The sequence below is a fragment of the Nuphar pumila genome, chromosome 6 (genome assembly GCF_984573655.1).
Source record: "Nuphar pumila chromosome 6, dmNupPumi1.hap1.1, whole genome shotgun sequence".
NCBI classification, from domain to species: Eukaryota; Viridiplantae; Streptophyta; class Magnoliopsida; order Nymphaeales; family Nymphaeaceae; genus Nuphar; species Nuphar pumila.
In genome coordinates this window covers 6,071,664-6,089,111 of record NC_143254.1, presented here as the reverse complement: position 1 = coordinate 6,089,111, position 17,448 = coordinate 6,071,664, and the positions used below count along the sequence as shown (strand labels likewise).

The 17,448-nt window shown below is 43.2% G+C and overlaps 1 protein-coding gene across 1 annotated transcript; it reads right to left on the bottom strand.

Annotated features, from left to right (window-relative positions):
* Positions 1–7,700: 7,700 nt before the first annotated feature.
* On the bottom strand, positions 7,701–12,080 carry LOC149833759 (phosphatidylinositol 4-phosphate 5-kinase 6-like). Its single transcript, XM_090009212.1, has 9 exons — positions 11,094–12,080; positions 10,804–10,955; positions 9,325–9,492; positions 9,047–9,212; positions 8,851–8,961; positions 8,569–8,762; positions 8,345–8,451; positions 8,169–8,262; positions 7,701–7,989 (listed from the first exon to the last, which is right to left on the bottom strand). The coding sequence occupies exons 1-9, from the start codon at positions 12,078–12,080 to the stop codon at positions 7,701–7,703; spliced, it is 2,268 nt and encodes a 755-aa protein (XP_089865338.1).
* Positions 12,081–17,448: the final 5,368 nt, after the last annotated feature.

The window sequence follows — 17,448 nt, the reverse complement described above, 5'->3', positions numbered from 1 at the left end:
AAGAAATTGACAGGAAGGTCGGATATTGGGTAGTTGAAGATCCTTGCAGCAGCCGATTGTAGAAGAGGGTCAACATTGAGTAAGACTAGAGCGCACTTACTCTCGTTTAGGCGAAACCCTAAAATTGCAGCAAAGACTTTAATAATGAAGCACAACTTGGACATTTGATTAACATTCACATGACCAAATATTATAGTATTGTTTGCATATTGAATTGTGTGACCAACAAAACCAGGAATGCCCAAGGAATCCAAGAAGCCTGTTTGTTCTGCCCTTTTCATGAGAATAGGTAAACCATCTGCCGCGATATTAAAAAGGCTAGGGGACAACCCTGTCGCACACCTCTAGCCAACTTGAATTCTTCCCCTCTCAGTCCATTGATACAAACAGACGATACAACTTTTGTGACCAACTCCTTAACTCATGCTATAAACCAGCTACCAAACCCCATGTTAGTTAGAGATTCAATCAGAAAATCCCATGCCAGACTATCATAAGCCTTGTGAAAATTCAATTTTAGCATGAATTTCGGTGCTCCAGTCGAATGTAAAGAGTGAAAAAACTCAGTTATACAAATAAAAAACCATTGTAAACTTCGACTTGGAATAAAATCTCCCTGGTTCAGAGAGACGAGTTGATCAATGACAATGCACAACCGATTAGCCAACACCTTAGATATAATGTGATACAGAGCACCCATCACTGAAATCAGCCTCAAGTTGGATATATCTGACGCCCCTTGCCTCTTAGGATTTAAAGAGATTACTGCCACATGATATGGTTTAGGCACCTTGCATTACGATAGAATTCATCAAACAAGTGGAGCATGTCAGTTTTAACAATTGACCAAAAAGCTTTGAAGAAGTCAACGTGGAAACCGTCAAGGCCTGGGGCCTTTCATCCTGAGAGTCCGCTAATAGCATTAGAAATCTCAACTTCGGTGAATCGAGCCTGCAGAGGAACAGATTGGATTGCCGCCAACCGCTTATACCCCATATCGTTGATGACCCCCTCGACGCCTAAGTCAGCCAAATACAGCCTGGAGAAATAAGAAGTAATAGCTGACAAGAAATTTTACTGACCAAACTGGCATCCATCGATCTCGACCGAGAGTAACCGGTTCTTACTGTATTTATTTGATGCGTTCATGTGAAAAAAATCATGTATTATCATCGCCATTAGCCAACCATGCAACTCTAGCCCTCAACTTTCATCTTAGCTCATCTCGTGCTCTCCATTCTGCAACGAGGACAGAGAGGACGACGATACGCACTTGCAACTAAAACACTTGACCCTTCGACACACCAACAAGATCGACCTGACGTTGGGCCAGATAGGAGATCTTAGCTTCCCACTGGCCGATGAACCTAAACTTGTTCAAGTTATTAAAGCTCAGTCATCCCTTAATACGTTGTCGAAGATGAAGAAGCTTTGCATGGATGCAGATGGCTGCCCAAGATCCAGAGAGTGAGATAAAGACCTAATTCTTGTTCTATGGACAATCATGTGAAGGGAATCAATGCGCTTTGCAGGAGCAAGGTGGTTGAGAGATAGAGCCCAATGCTTGCACCCTCAAGTTTATTGTATGATCTCAGTCACACACTGCCTCATCTGTCCTTGATGCTCTTGCCATCTTTTTTTTTTCTTTTTTCGGCAAAGAAAGCTGGGGTAGGCAGACCTTTACCAGTTATACAACCATACAATTGGGATTCGAACTTGCAACGTCCCATCACAAAGTGATGTGCACTAACTGCTCCTGCCAGACAAGCGGATTCCCCGTTGGTTGATGCTTTCGCCATTTGTGCCACCAATCTTGACACACTAGCCACGGCTACAAAAAAACATAGGCTTAATTTAGTCGCAGATTTTAATGCTAGTAATTCTGCGTCGTTGTAGCTACTATTCTTTCTAGTTTGCTGCTGTGTTTTTAACCAGCATTTCATAAAGCATCATGGTGAATCCGAACAAATCAACTTAACAAACCAGATCATCAGATTCCCATGATCAACTCATAAAGGGAACGTCGATCTACAAATGGAGCCCGAGATTGATTTGCTTGGAAATTCAATTCAGTGCAGTTTGACTGTCATATGCCGAAACCCCCAGATGTGTCATATCTTCTCAAGCCCTTTCTATCTTCTTGGCATATTTCTCTTTATCCCCACAAGATGAAATGTTGTAACCCATTGCTAACTTTTAGTCTGTGTAGAAGGTGAATGCTTGAAATATAAGATCAGGCAAAAGAAAACCCAAGATTCCACCGCTTTAGGGGAAGCTTTATTCCAATGTGGATGAACAAGAACTTATAGATCATTAATTAAAAGTTGCCAAACAGATACCAGTCACACCATAAGGGAATATTGGAAGCAGAGGATATCTCTAAAGAAAGTCACCAATATATCAGCTTGGAATGTCGTCCAAAAGCAGAGGACTACACTTGTAAGAATCATATCAACTCATCCATTCACAGTTCCCACAATTCCAAACGAAGTAAACTTCGAAGTGTGCACATGGTAGCAGGAATTTGGTTTCTTCGCGAAGACTCCTAGCTTCTAGTTTTACAACCTCTACAAATTAAACACTTGGGATGTTCTGACTTTTTATGTAGTTTTTTTTTTAACTTGGAATCTAATAACCATAGAGTTTTTATTTTTACTCTAAGAAACTGCCCCAGATGCAGAGACCTAGCTGCGCTGGCTTAGCCTGCCATACTAGGGTCTCTGTCCATGTCGACGTAAAACTCTGAGGGCTTACCCCTCGACCCCAGAAAGTTGCCAAGCTTCGGCTTAGGCAGGGGTGACACCCATGGGATTTGAACCTAGACTGCCAGTCTAACAGTCTAGGCCCCCCATCCCACTATGCAAACACCTTGGGTCTAATACCATAGAGATATATGTATTAGGATGAGACATTTTATCACTTAAATAGTTCATCACTGCTCAGAAAATGTTGGGAGTGCACAACCATGTCCACAAATTACAAGTAGACAAGCTTACTGTCACGGGCTTAGAAGCGAAGGCCCCCATGACGTAGCTTCGGGCAAACACAAACACCAAAGGTAGGCCTTTTGAGTGCACAACACACATGCACGAGCGAAAGCAAGAGTACTCGTATGCACAAACACAAAGAGAGCAAAGAGAAAAGGATGCAAAAAGCTTCTTTATAGATACTTGAAAGCAAAGTACATCAAGAGGGGAAGAGAGAGTTCGAATACACGGGGTTCTTAGGCCATAAGGCCTTGTGGGGCACTCTAGAGTGCCAAAGAGGTATATACATTAGAGCAAAAGGTGAAAAACATGGCGGTCCAGAACACGCTCCCCCGCCTAAGTTGGCGCCGTCCTCGACGCCAATTGTTCATGGTAGCCTTCTACAAGTTGTCGATGTTGAAACATGCTGCTGGCCTTCTCCCAGTTGGCTTCACATTCTGGCAATCCCTTCCACTGCACTAAGTACTTTTTGACTTCCCCTAGATAGTTGTTGGAATGATTGAGGATGACATCTGGCTCTCTGCTTGGTACACTGACTGTTGAAGGAGCCCGCTGCGGGATCAGAGCACATTGAGGCATGCTCCGTTGAGGATCTCCTTCATCTTCGTGGAACGACTTCAGGTTGCATATGTGGAATACCGGATGCACTTGAAAGTTTGTTGACAAGTCTAGCCGGTACGCCAAGTTTTCCACACATTTGATAATGGTGAAGAGACCATCATACTTGCAAATAAGGCCTCGGTGGTGGCCCCAAAAGATAGTTGTGTGGTCAGGAAAGAGCTTGGCCAACACTTTGCTTCCAACACGAAATTTTGCTGGACGATGCTTCTCATCTGCCCATTTCTTCATGCGCTTGGTTTCCTTGTTTAGATATGCCTTTGCCAACTTTGTCTGATATTGCCAGATCCTGGCAAACTGGTATGCATAAGGTGCTTTGCCACATCCTCGTGCAGCAAGGGAGTGCGGAGTCTGCGACTGTTGTCCGGTTGCGACTTCAAATGGACTATGACTGGATGACTCGATCTTTTGAAGGTTATATCAAAATTGAGTTGCATCAAGTAAATCAACCCAATCCCTTTGGTTGGCACTGACAAAGTGCCACACGTATTCCTCCAGCATGCCATTTACTCTCTCTGTTTGTTCGTCGGTTTGGGGGTGGAAACTTGTGCTGAAATGCAAGTTCATCTCCATTAAGCGAAACACTTCTCGCCAAAACTTGCCAATGAAGCATGCATCACGATCACTGATGATGCTCTCTGAAATTCCCCAATGCTTTATTACGTTCCACACGAATAACTTTGCAGTATCTACAGCTGAGCAGGTGGCAGGGGCAGACACGAATATAGCATACTTCGAGAACCTATCCACAACCACATAAATTGAACTGCAACCTTGTGCTTTCGGCAAGCTCACAATGAAGTCCATGGTTATGCACTCCCACAGATGACTTGGCATAGGTAAGGGCTCCAGTAGTCCACCGGGTCTCTGATTGATGGGCTTGTCTTGTTGGCAAATCAAGCAAGTCCGCACATAAGCATCTACGTCATCGCACATCTGTGGCCAATAGAATGCACGTTCCAACAATGTCAAGGTCCTCTGTTGCCCTGGGTGCCCTGCCTAGGTAGTATCGTGGCACTCGTGCATCAAGCACCTCCTTAAGGTATCTTGTCACGGAATGTATAGACGATCGCCCGCAACGCAGAGCAAACCATCCTCTAGCGAGAATCTCTATGTCTTTCCTTCCTTCACCAATGTGATCAATTGTTGAGCCATTGCGGGTGGTCGTGCACCCGGTACTAATTCAATCTGATGGTCTACCTCACGCCTCGAAGGTAGCTTCTTCGGCATCTCGACGAGCATAACATCGCCAAAGTTCTTCAATACTGGCGCTAAGGCCTCTGAGACATCTGCGGCTTCTTCTGCCTCGCCCGTAGCGTAGATTGTGACAAGAAAAGTCTCGTCACTGCTTTTCATGCCTCTCTTCAACTAGAGCGCAGACACCAAGCACTCACAGGGCTTCCCTGCCATCACAGTAACCATGCAGAGCTGACTCTCACTCTCAAAGCTGACAACGTTGAGGTGGGGCATCGACACTACCTTGTTGCTTCTCAAGAATTCCATCCCGAGGATGACTTTAAAATCATCCATAGGTGCAACTGATAATGTGATCCTTCTCGACCAGTTATGGATCTGCACTGGTATATCACGAGTGATGTCGTAGATGGCCTTAGCCTTTGAATTAACCGCTTTCATGCGGCTCTCTTTCTGTTCTCACTATAATCCCAACCATTTTGTTTCTTCACGCGAGATGAAGTTGTGCGTAGCACCAGTGTCTATCAATGCCTTGGTAAGTCTTTCATTGAGCATAAGTTCCAAGTACATCAACTCTTTGCATATTGACGGTTCTGCAACAGTTGTGACATTTACTGCATTCATCATCTGTATTGCACCAACTGTTGGCACCTCTGCAGGTTGATCATCTTCCTCACCTTGAACAACATTTGCAGCTCGGGGTGCGCGGTTATCTTCATTCCCTTGACCGCGGTTTCTATTGGGACATGTATCCTGCCAATGATCCCCATGACGGATACGGCAGTCACGACGATGATAATTGTCGCCCTTAAAGTTATTGCAATTTTGGTTATTATTTTGACCACCTTGTCAGCCATGATTCTGCAGGTTTCCCCGGCCAGCATTTTGTCCTTGGTCGTTCCTTCGGTTGTCCCTTGAGATCGACCCGAACTCCACCACTCGTGCGAGCCGGTTTTTAGTATTTGGTGTCGGGCTTTTACACTGTTTTTATTGAAAATATTGTTTTAAAAATCTATTCCATAAAACTTACACTAATAACAAATAAAAAGTTTTAAATTTTTCTCAAAATTTTGGGTTTAAAAAAGTTTTAAAAATATTGGATTTTCTAGGGATGTTACAAGAGATCCTTAACCAAATCTTTAAATGCAACATCCTCTGATCCATGGGCATACTGCTTAATCAAATAACGCTACACATCTGTGGTGTCACATACCATCTCATCAATGACGATACTGTTACCTATCGCATTCCCTGCTACCACCGCACGTCACTAATCAACCCAACTTATATTGCGCGTTCCTACACTTGATGCATTTTTCACTCGGTAGAGCTTCTCATTATATATGCCCCCATTCCGAAGGCTCGGTCCGAGACAGAGGTAATACTTGGTATATCTTTACTCAAAGAAGTTGGCTTGGTTACATGAGATTTTAAAGGGATGACTATGAGCTTCAATCAAGGGTCATCTAAGGCCAGTTTAATGGCCCTGGGATCACACGTGAGGATGAGGCCAAGAAAGCTCTCAAAGTGTTTCATTTGATAGAAAGTGTTACATTGTTTTTGGCTCATTCGTGTGGCATCAAACAACCAACCACATAGGGGAGGTTGTGCAACCAGTCATGGCAGCTTATTGGGCCAGATTTGATGCTGAAACATTCTCTCTCTCACACATAAACATATTGTTGAATTGATACAATGATTCTTTTATAGTTTTGCAGACAGAGGAATTCTAATCACACACTTGGTTTCATAGGTTGGCTAAACAAACATGCAAAAATTTGTGCCCCAAAAAAGCGAGACACATGAATCGCTTTCTCATTACACAACTCTCTTGGGATTCAAATCCTCACTCTACAAACATGCCGTAATGATTCTAATTTGTCAACATGGAAAATAAAAGGAAAGGGTTACAATTATTTTGTGAGGCCAGTGTTAAAGAGCAGCCCTCTACCCTCGGTTGCCATTTAAGAGTCGCTTAAAACAACCCCTCCCTTCCGCTCTCTTGTCTATATAACGTTGCCTCCGATGCCTTACCCTTTCTCAGCGCCTACTGTTCGTCGTGGGACCTGTTGCAGTGGGCATTCTCACAATCTCTCAGTGCAAGAAAAGCGTTCTCATGAAATATGGATCTCAATCACACTTCTTCCTCAAACCTGATGGTACCAATCCAATTTCAAGAGTCTGGATCATGTCAGGGTTCTCACCAGGATGCCATTCATCTAAGAGATGAACAGCTTCCAATCACCGTTGCTGGACTGCTTATGTTTAGATGGGCCCCAATCGCCATCCTTTTTTTTATCATAAAACGATAGAGTTGTTTAGAAAAAAAAAAAAAAACAGATTTTTGTGTTGTAAAATTTTAGATGCATTTGTGCCTTTGATTTTTATTTTTAAACATATATAAATATCAAACTATCGTAATCGAAAACATGTTTTTTATTAAATAAATTACAGAGATCAAATATGTCAAATCTGATCTACGAAATAGTTAATAGAAGGTTAACGAGAGCTGTCCGACCATTGTTGGTTGTACATTTTGGATTTTCCTTTGGTTGGACAGCCCGTTCTCTGTCTCTCTCTCTCTCTTTTCTACATATATACGTAGGTTACATCTTTTTAACCATCTTAAATATGTATGCTGGTTAATAATCAGCATGCAGGCCAGCAACAAACTGATGTTTCTTTCTTCAATTGAGCCCGCATTCTGCCGTCCCATGGCTTGGGTCTGGCTTCATCTTGGCACTGTAGGGAGCCTTTCCAAAATGTGCCCACTGGACGTATAATCTTCTATGCCATTGCGCGAGCATCACCGTGGCCTGCATGCATCTGACCAGATTGGAAACAAGCATCCTCTGGTATCATGTACAACCCCAAAGCAAAAGCGGTGGCACGTTGCCTTCTTCACGTGTCCTCTATGAAGACTTTGAATATAAAATCACGGAAACGTTTCGAGTATTGCTTGGGATCTACAGCTGATATTGAGGTGGGGTCATGTTGAATCGATTTGTAGGCGTGCTCAAGTTTCTTGCTGATGTCGTAGTCTTGGAGTATGTCTATGATTCCAAAGAACAAGACCACATCAAAAATTTCACCAGTAGGTTCACCAATGAGCTGGCATTCATTGTCACTTCTCCTCACTGTTGTTTCCACTCTTCCAGGCATGTTGATGCCGAGTCTGATGGATGAACGCCTGCATTCACATCTCAACATCAAGAAGGATTCCAATTGAACTGTAGTTTCAGCTCAGTAAAGTAGAAAACAGTGGACAGAATTACTCTGTACCAAGAGGGATTCCCACCTTATATCTATAAAATAAGTGATGCCAAAAAGTTTGAACAAGCTTATATTATCATATCAATCTAACAGTACCTAATGGGATCATGAGCCAGTTGATCCATGTCTCTGACTTCTGCTCTAGATAGGCGAGCAGAAGCCTCTCTTGCTTGGACAGGCTCTCCATTTCCTGTCATCACAGCATAACAATTCTAACGTTCTTCCATGGAAACCTCACATGTTCAAAGGAATTCAAATAAATGAAAATTGACCTGTTGGGCTTCGTGCTCCAGCGACTTCTCCAAAGTGAATACCTACTAAGAGACTGTAATCCATAATTCTCTCCGTCTCCAAAAAGTCACAGTCCCTATCAACTTGCCTGAGAGACATATAAAAGCTACATCAAAACCAAGTCTTTCTCACCAAAATGAGAACAAAATATCATTCCACTTTCTCAACAGTAAGGGGTTGATAATGAGGGGAAGTAACAATTTACCTCCGAACTTCTTGGAACCATGACTTTTGCAGACGGAATAAGAAGTTGAGATCAAGGTCCTTCAATGTTGTGTTTTCATCAATCTCTGCTTTCGGTTTGTCAGTGATACGACCATGAGAAGATCCTTTCAGGTCATAACGCCTGTGGATGCGGTACTCTGAGCAGAACAGGTTTCCCATGACAATGAAGCGCACCTGATGCACTAAAAGAATCATTGACATGATCGATAAAACAAATTTTGCATCCCATAGATCAAAAAAGTATTTAAGCAGAAATCCCTACCTTTTGTGACCCTCCCATCTTGACTGAATGAAGACCAAAGAACCTGGTAACGAGAGTATTCTCATAGGCTCGAACGTGTTTATAATAGCTGGAGAGCATCCTTAGAAGCACCTACAATGAAGAGTGAAAAAGATCAAGGCAACAACCAACAGTGTGCTTTCAGGTATAGAGGTTAGTGAGAATAATCAAAACTCACCTTCACTTCTGATTTCTTCATCGTCTTGATCATGTAACGATCATCATGTGTCAAGTAGAAGAAGCTTCCACTTTTTCCTGGAGAAGAGAGCTCTCTGAGAGCATCATTTCCACATATAGATAACATATAATCAGCAGCATCAACCTTGAACAGCCGGCGCAAATACCTGAACAAGACAAACCGAGGCATCAGATGCCATTTGATTCCAGAGTAAAAAGCCAAATTTTCCACAATGGTAGATCACAACAATGTCAAAGTTCAGAGTTCTGAGGGCAAACCTGAACACCAATGGGCAGTAGTCTTTCCATCTGAATTCGACAGATTGATGTGGTGGTGTATGTTTTGATCCTTCAGGAGGGAACCTTGTCCAAACCTTCTCCTTAGGGTCAAAATCAGATGCACGGAGATCACGGGAATTAGCCGGACCAGGCTTTCCCACAGAATGCCTCAATAACCACAATAGCTATTAGCAATAGTTGATAAAAAAAAAATCTAGAAACTGGTTTACTTTGGCACAGCAATAAAAAATTTAAGACAACTCATAGAGTATGCTTTCCAGCATTCCATAAAACAAGACAGGCAGCACACTTCAGAACCTAGCACCGTTTCATACATTTAAAGAGGGGAAAAAAAGACTAAGGACCGGTGTCAGTCTTTATAACCAAGTACTAAGTGCATATATGACAATTTTAGGAAAAAAAGACCAAGTACTATATGAAGTTTCATAACCTCCTCTCTTTTGATAAACGAGCTAATAATTAAAAGGAAAGGAAAGACTAGAAGAAATAAAAACCATATCAAATGCCATCAAATTGTTATTTGTTCTACATCTAGCAAGTTCACCACAATTCAATGCAGCCTGCAACAACCATGAATCACACAAATAATGAAAATGTCAAATAGTTGAATACAAGGGGACATAATCATGCAATTGAATAATATCATGCTGCCCAAAAAAAGTTTCATGCATGGGTCTTTGTAAGGTTTGCCCACACGTGAAGATGACAATTTAACATGTTTATATGTATTCCGGATAAGGCTGAAGTTTAAAGCAACACCCATCATTTAAAATGAAAGAAAATAACAATTTAATGTTTTCCTTCTTGCCGTTTCAACTACCAAAGGCGTTCTGTTATTCACTCGAGCATGAGATTTCATATTTAGACTATTTCAATCTCCATGATAGAGATGAATAATGCAGGACTTGTGTTCAACAAAATAACCGAGTGAATCCACCATATGCTAATTATCTGGCACCAAGAATCATTGAGCTATCATAGAGTGAACTAGGGTTGCAAACGGGTCAGACAAGGGTCTATTCAGGCTTGACCCGAAACTGGATTCTTCTTAAGAATGGATCCGAGGTCTAGAACTGAAGATCTTACAATCAAGTTACAGATCCAGCTTTTTTTCATGTTTACACGGAGAAACCGCCTACACCGCCCACAGGATCAGAGACCTAGCCGCGCAGGCTCTGCCAGACGTACTTAGGGTCGCTGTCTTAATAGTGTAAAACTCTGGGTTTACCCCTATGGATGCAGACAAAAATTGTTAAAGGTAGCAATTCATCTCGAGTACAAAATTCTAGTAATCATCACAAATGGGATTTATCAGCAAGTATTGAACTTCTGGGTCCTCATGATCCATAGCTCCACACACAATAGACAGACAGAAAAACATTTTGAATGCAGCTACCGATTTAGTGACCCAGACCATATACCGATCAATGAGAAGAATGCGAGAAGAAAAAGAGGTACCTGATTCCTAACTGCAAATTAAGCATTAGCTCGTAGTTCTTATGTCCCTTAGCAATGGTTTCTCCCTGCCTTTTAACTTCCCTAGGCTGCCATTTTTTGTGCTGCCTCCCCCCAGATTTCCGGTCAAACTCTTGCTGCACTCCTCCCTCTCCCTCACCGCCGGCGTGAGGAGCGAAAGGAGTCTGCCTGTTTCCGTCGACAACGTCACAGGTGATATCCCCATCTGTCTCCCATATAACCATCCTCTCGAATCCCCTCTCGATCGAACCAGTATGACCTGCATTGATCACGCTCTTCTTCAACACATCCAACGATCCCATCCTCTTCCTAGCTAGCCCGCTATTATCAGTAGCTGCAACCTTGGAAGACCTCCATGATGCCGGTTTATGTGTTAAATCAACTTCCATTCCAATCCAATTCAAGGTCTTCTGCGACGGGAGGATCGACACCTTCTCACCCTGGCATATCTTGCAATCCTTGAGATCGACCGTGAAGACCTCCTGCTGATCCCACCCACTCGGATTACTAGCGGCCGGAGAGGTTCGCGACGGATAGTAAGTCCCATTCTGGTCCTTGGGATCCTTACTCCAGGTGCCAATGTAGCAGCTCCCATCTGCCCAAGTGAAGATGCCGTGGCCTTTAGGGACCCCATCCTCCCATTGCCCATCATACCTATTCCCATTAGACCAAACAAGAGCACCCCTCCCATTGATCACCCCATTCTTCCACTCACCAACATACTCATTCCCATTCTTCCACACATACGTCCCATGCCCATCCTGGGAGCCATTCCTCCAGTGCCCTTCATAGGAATCCCCATTGGCATAGCTCTTCTGCCCATACCCATGCTTCAGATTCATCACCCAGAGGCCCCTGTAGGTATCCCCATTGGCACCCGTGTAGGTTCCGGACCCGTCCATGAACCCGTTCTTGAATTCGCCTTCCAAGGTGGCGCCCGACGGCCATGAGAACTTGCCCTTCCCCGTCGTCTGCCCTTTGCACCAGTCGCCCTCATAAATACACCCATCGGTCCAGACGTACTTCCCCGTTCCGTGGGGAAGTCCCGCGGCCCAGAGGCCGGTGTAGAAATCACCATTGGGGAGGAGTTTCTCGACATGGACACCAGCACCACCACCACCATTCTGCTCCTCCTCGTCATCAACATGAGCTACGGGCTGACCAGACATACGGAACACGCCGCCACCAATGCGCCTCGCCCCCTGAGATCTCCGCACCGTCGTCTCCCACGCTGCCGATACCTCTTCCTCCTTGTACATTTTTCTGCCCACTCTTTCCCTCCTCACCTCTCTCCCCCTACTCCCTAACCCACCCTCTCCCTATGTCACTATCCCTCTGTTTCTCCACGAAGCTTCGATCGCCCGAATCCTCTCACCGAACGAACGATCCCTTAGCTATGCATAGCCACATTGCCCTGAATTGAGGGGCTTCACGCCCGAAGAGAAAGGCCCACGACCAATGCAGAAACGAAGCATCAGCAGCAGCAGCAGCAGCAGCAGGGATCTAAACCGTGCGAATTCGAGACAACGACACTCTTCTCCCCTGGCTCCTCGTCGTCGTCGTCCACCTCCGCCTCGTATCCTCTGTTGTTAACACGCGGAGCGAGCAGCTTCCCAATCGAGAGCGCCTCCTCCAACCTCGCCTCCATCCTTTACCCCACAATTCTTCATGTACGCGTGTACCAACAATCCAAAATAAGAGAAATCCTCTCTCCTCGCCCGAAAGAAAATCCTAATTCCTCACCCAGGTAGACCCCAAATTCGATCCATAGCAGAACCAAAACCTTCCTTGTTTTCCTCTTAAATCTAAACGAAGAAAAATCCAGGCATTGATGGACAATAGAAAAAAAATCGGCCAAATGAGATCTTCCCGAGCTCAGAGAGAGAGAGAGAGAGAGAGAGAGAGAGAGAGAGAGAGGGGAGAGGAGGTAGAGAAAGAAGAAAAGGCCAGTAAAAGAAGAGGAACCAAAGGAAAAACAAGGATTCAAAAAATAGCAAAGACAGCGTCGTCCTCAAGAAGAGAGAGAGAGGTGTCCTTTTGGGCGGGGTCTTATGGGCTACGATGTTTGAAAAGAGGGAGCCCAAGGACAGATTGGACAAAGATTGGGTTGGATATCATAACCATGAGAAATTGGAGGAGATGTCTTTGGTTGGGTCCCACTACTAACTTCCCTCCAACCGTAAACCATTTCTCTATTCTCTTCAACCCCAACCCCAAACCCAAACTCACCCACCCCTTTCTCTCCCCCTTTACCTCCAACTCCAATCTTCTCTCTTCTTTTTTTAGTCCCTTCCTGTTTTTAATACTTGATTTATCCCGTCCTCCATCCACACCCATCTCTATTTTAGAAAGCCAAACACAACACACCTGTTTCCTCCTCTATGAGAGAGAGAGAGAGGCACTTGCTCTCCCCCCAACCGCAGGGGTGGCGACAAGCATGGGCCACCATCCATTTGTTAGTGTTGGTGATGATGATGAAGAAGAGGAGCAGGAGAAAGAGAAGGCTGCCGTGTCCATGTTGGGTCCTTGCTTGACTCACCATCTTTTGTTGCTCTTTGCACTTTGTACACAATCCAGTTGGTTGGTTTGGATTTTGTAGTTGGTTTTCTGAGCCATGTGGCATCTGCCTTCTGTTTCCTGCTCTCTAATCCCACGTTCACGTTCAACAAAATGATTTCATTTTTTTGATGAATGTGATCAAACGAAAAAGTTGGTATCATTAATCAATGCACCATTTTAAATATACGGCATGTTAACATCAGCCCTTGGTGTTATAATGATTGATCCCCTTACAACAGGAAAACAGATCACACTTGATTTGGTTAGAAGGGAAGCACATACTTTGCACTTTGCAAGATAATCACTAGTGAGCAGTGAAACAGGAGTAAGGTGGCCATATTTAATTTGCCAATATCTCTATTGGCTTGAAAAATTATGTCCCCCCCCCCCATCGGAAAAAAGGAAAGAGTTTCGCAAAATACACTCAAAAACATTTTTTTATATTTTTGCTCATCTAAAAAATACTTTATATGGTTTTATGCTTTTATAGCTTTCGTTAGCCCTTCTTGGTCTTTAATACCACATGTGAAACCAAATCAATATTTATGTACCTCCGTTACTTTGCCAATTGCTCAGAAGTTGGTTTTTTTTTTTCGAAAGGCAAGCTGGGGTTTGGCAGACCCCTACTATATAACTCTTAAGCCCCATGTGGCAGAGGTATTCGAACCTGGGCCTTCTGCTTGGAACAGGACCCCGCTTACCACTTGGGTGGTAAGTTGTGGTTTTTTGGTATTTATATTTTTACATGCACATTAGGGTGGGTTAAGGGCCTGTTTGCACCCCCACGTTTGTCCTGTACTCACCAGTCGCACCCCTAGAGGTGCAACTAAGGCTGATAAACCAGCCCAACAAACTGAACAAAGCATGTTCGGGCTCAGCTTGTTTACTGGATGAGCTCATGGCTTGACTCGTGTTTGTGTTTAGACTAGCCGAACTAAAAACATTCCATGTTATTTATAGATAAAATGTATATATATTTATATACTACACTTAAAATATTATATATTATACTTAATACTTCATAAAATGTATATATATATATATATATATATATATATATATTATGCAATATTCTTTTTATATATTGCACTTAAAATATATTATACATAAAAAATACATATTTTTTATCTATACAAGCTCTCTCGAGCCGAGCTGAACACCCTATATTCAGGCTCAACTCTTTTAAGCTAAAAGAGCTGCTCGTAGCTCAGCTCGCCGGCTATACAAACTGATCATGAACGACGGGCCGAGTCACGAGATGCTCGGTACGGTTACCAGCCATAGGTGCAACTGGCACATCCTATGTGGCTTGTCAAATACACCCCACGCATTACAGCCCATCCTGCTCGATGTGTGTTGTCTGCACATATCAATGGCAGGACAGCACTCAGGCAGGGATCAGTCTGTCCCTGCATGGGTGTGTCCCACATATCAAAAGCGCCTAAAAGGCGCAGATCAGATATAAATGGGCCCAATATGTTGGTGTCTGGTAAGGCCCACAGTATTCTTTCCCAACGAGCAATTGTCCCGATGTTGGACGGCAAGGGGTCCAGACAGTTTGTACCTGGCACACTCCTGATGAAAAGTAGGTCCACAAGTGCAGTCCAACATGGATTTCAGACACATTTTGGATCGGAAGACACAACTTGCTGGCCCATCTTTCAGTTCCTGTCCTTACTTGATACCTAAGAACAAGTTCACCATATTATAAAGAACAGGGTGAAGCTTAGAACAACGAGCTAGCATGATTATTAATTTATGGCGACTACACACTTTTAGCGCCAAATTTGATTGAGGGATGATCGTGTGAAATCACATTGCACACTTTTAGCGCCCTCCATCTATGGGATACAACTAGCCTGTCAGCTGTAGGGAGGGCAGTGATCAGCCAATTATATAAGGGTCTGAATCGGCTTCTTCATTGAATTGAAAAGTGGGAACCTGCCCATTTAGGCCAATTTGATTGAGGGCTGATCAGGTGCAATCACATTGCATACTTTGAGTGTGCCGCTGACCCGCCCTCCATCTATGAGATACAGCCTGTCAGCTTTGGGGCCCAACTGAAGATGGTGGTTCGATCAGGTGCAATCACATTACACACTTTGAGTGTGCCGCTGACCGCCCTCTATCTATGAGATACAGCTTGTCAGCTTTGGGGGGCCAACATAAGATGGTGGGCAGATCAGGTGCAGCAGCACACTAACGCCGATTCGATTCTGACAACAGTAGATGTGACTTCAAGGGTCCTAGTACGAGAACCTGAGAAAAAATAACCCGATCCATGACAGGATCCACATCGATCCCTTCGGGAACAGCTTTGTCCAACAAACCTTTTTTCTCTGAAACATAGACCGGAGAGAAGCCCAAGAAGATTGTGAGTTTCCATGAAAGACCGAGTAGGTTCATGGACTAAACTGGAACCTAGTTGTGCACAAGGACACAGGTAGACCCCCCCCCCCCCTTGCGAGTGTAAGCCCGTCGAGTTTTACGCTGCCAAAGTACAGCAGGCAAAGCCAGTGCGGTTAGGTCTATGATCCTGGGTAGTTTCTCCCTATAAATATCATAAACTTAACCATACTTCTTTATGAAAAATTAACTTTCATATACAGGTCCTCCATGAATTTTATGAACCAGATTCGTTATTATGCACTAATTATATCTACTACAACTAATTAATCAATCACCTGTGTTTTTGTTGCATTCATATTTAGGGAGATACATAGTTCCTCCGAAAGGGAGAAAAAAAAAACAGAAAAAGAAATTATCATAAAGATACATAATCTCAACAAATTTTTTTTGAAGGAACCAAAATTATATTTAATGTATTCCTGAGCGAGGAATAAACGATGCAACGCAGAATGACGGGTGTGATGAGGTATCACGCCAGCCCAAGAACAGATACACGGTGAGACCCAACATTGTGCACAGTAAATATTTGATGCCCATGGGCATCATGCGTGGCGACTCCCTTGGGACAAGGGGTACGCCTACGTAGACTGCCCGGACAGGGATCGTAAGTACCGAGCCAGCACAGCTAGGTCTCTTGTCCTGGGTGTGGTTTCTTCGTGTAAATATAAAAAAAAAAAAACCAATGATGCCCAGATGATGACAGAAACTCAAAATTTGGTATCTCCAACGCTTCAAAGGGTTTAGTTTGAAACTGAAACAATGAGCAAGGGCTACATGAAAGACCGACAATGCATCTCCAGCATCCTCTTGCATGATTATTCAAGAGAAGATCGAGTACCTTTGTCCGTGGACTACTTTGTGCAACTCTAGATACACACTCACTACAAAGATGAAGGTCAATAGTGGCAACTTTTCTTTCTACTTTAATGACGACAAAAAAATCGCTACCAATTTTTTACTTTAATTGAGTAATAACGGCGATATTTTATAAGTCATCGTTAATGTGTGATCCAACACCAGCGAAGAATGTCATCGAAACTGGGTACACCAATAACAATGACCACCTTATAATGATAACATTTTTGTATCACCGTTATTTAATAGGAATAATTAACTCATTATAATCTATAACAATGAGAAGTCGCGGGTATAATCTATTAAATCAATAATTAAGTTATCATTATAAGTTTTAACAACGATACAATAAACCTGCAAAAATAAATTTAAAATGCAATAACTTAAAGAAATCACATTTTTGTGAGCTCCAACCCCATTTTTCTATGCTAGTGTGAGTGCTTGTTCCGATTGTCTATTCTGTATTGTTATTTTTGTTCATGAAATCCTCCTGGTTGTAGATAACTGTTATGTATAGTGAACAAATCGAACATCGAACAATCTTTTCTCCCATTTCTAACTCTGCTCTTGTCATTTGTAACAAATCACCACAAGGGCAAGGATACACGTTTCTTTCATCAATATTTGAAACTAGAGATCAACCACTTCGATCTCGCGAGTAAGAGAAACCAAATTCCAAAAACAATTGTTGACCATTTTTCAGCAAGTGAAATATGGCCAGAAAAATATCGCAGTGACACCATTTTTTGTCACATAGAGAGAGAGAGAGAGAACAAAAAGAAATCAGCCAAAAAATGGGCCACC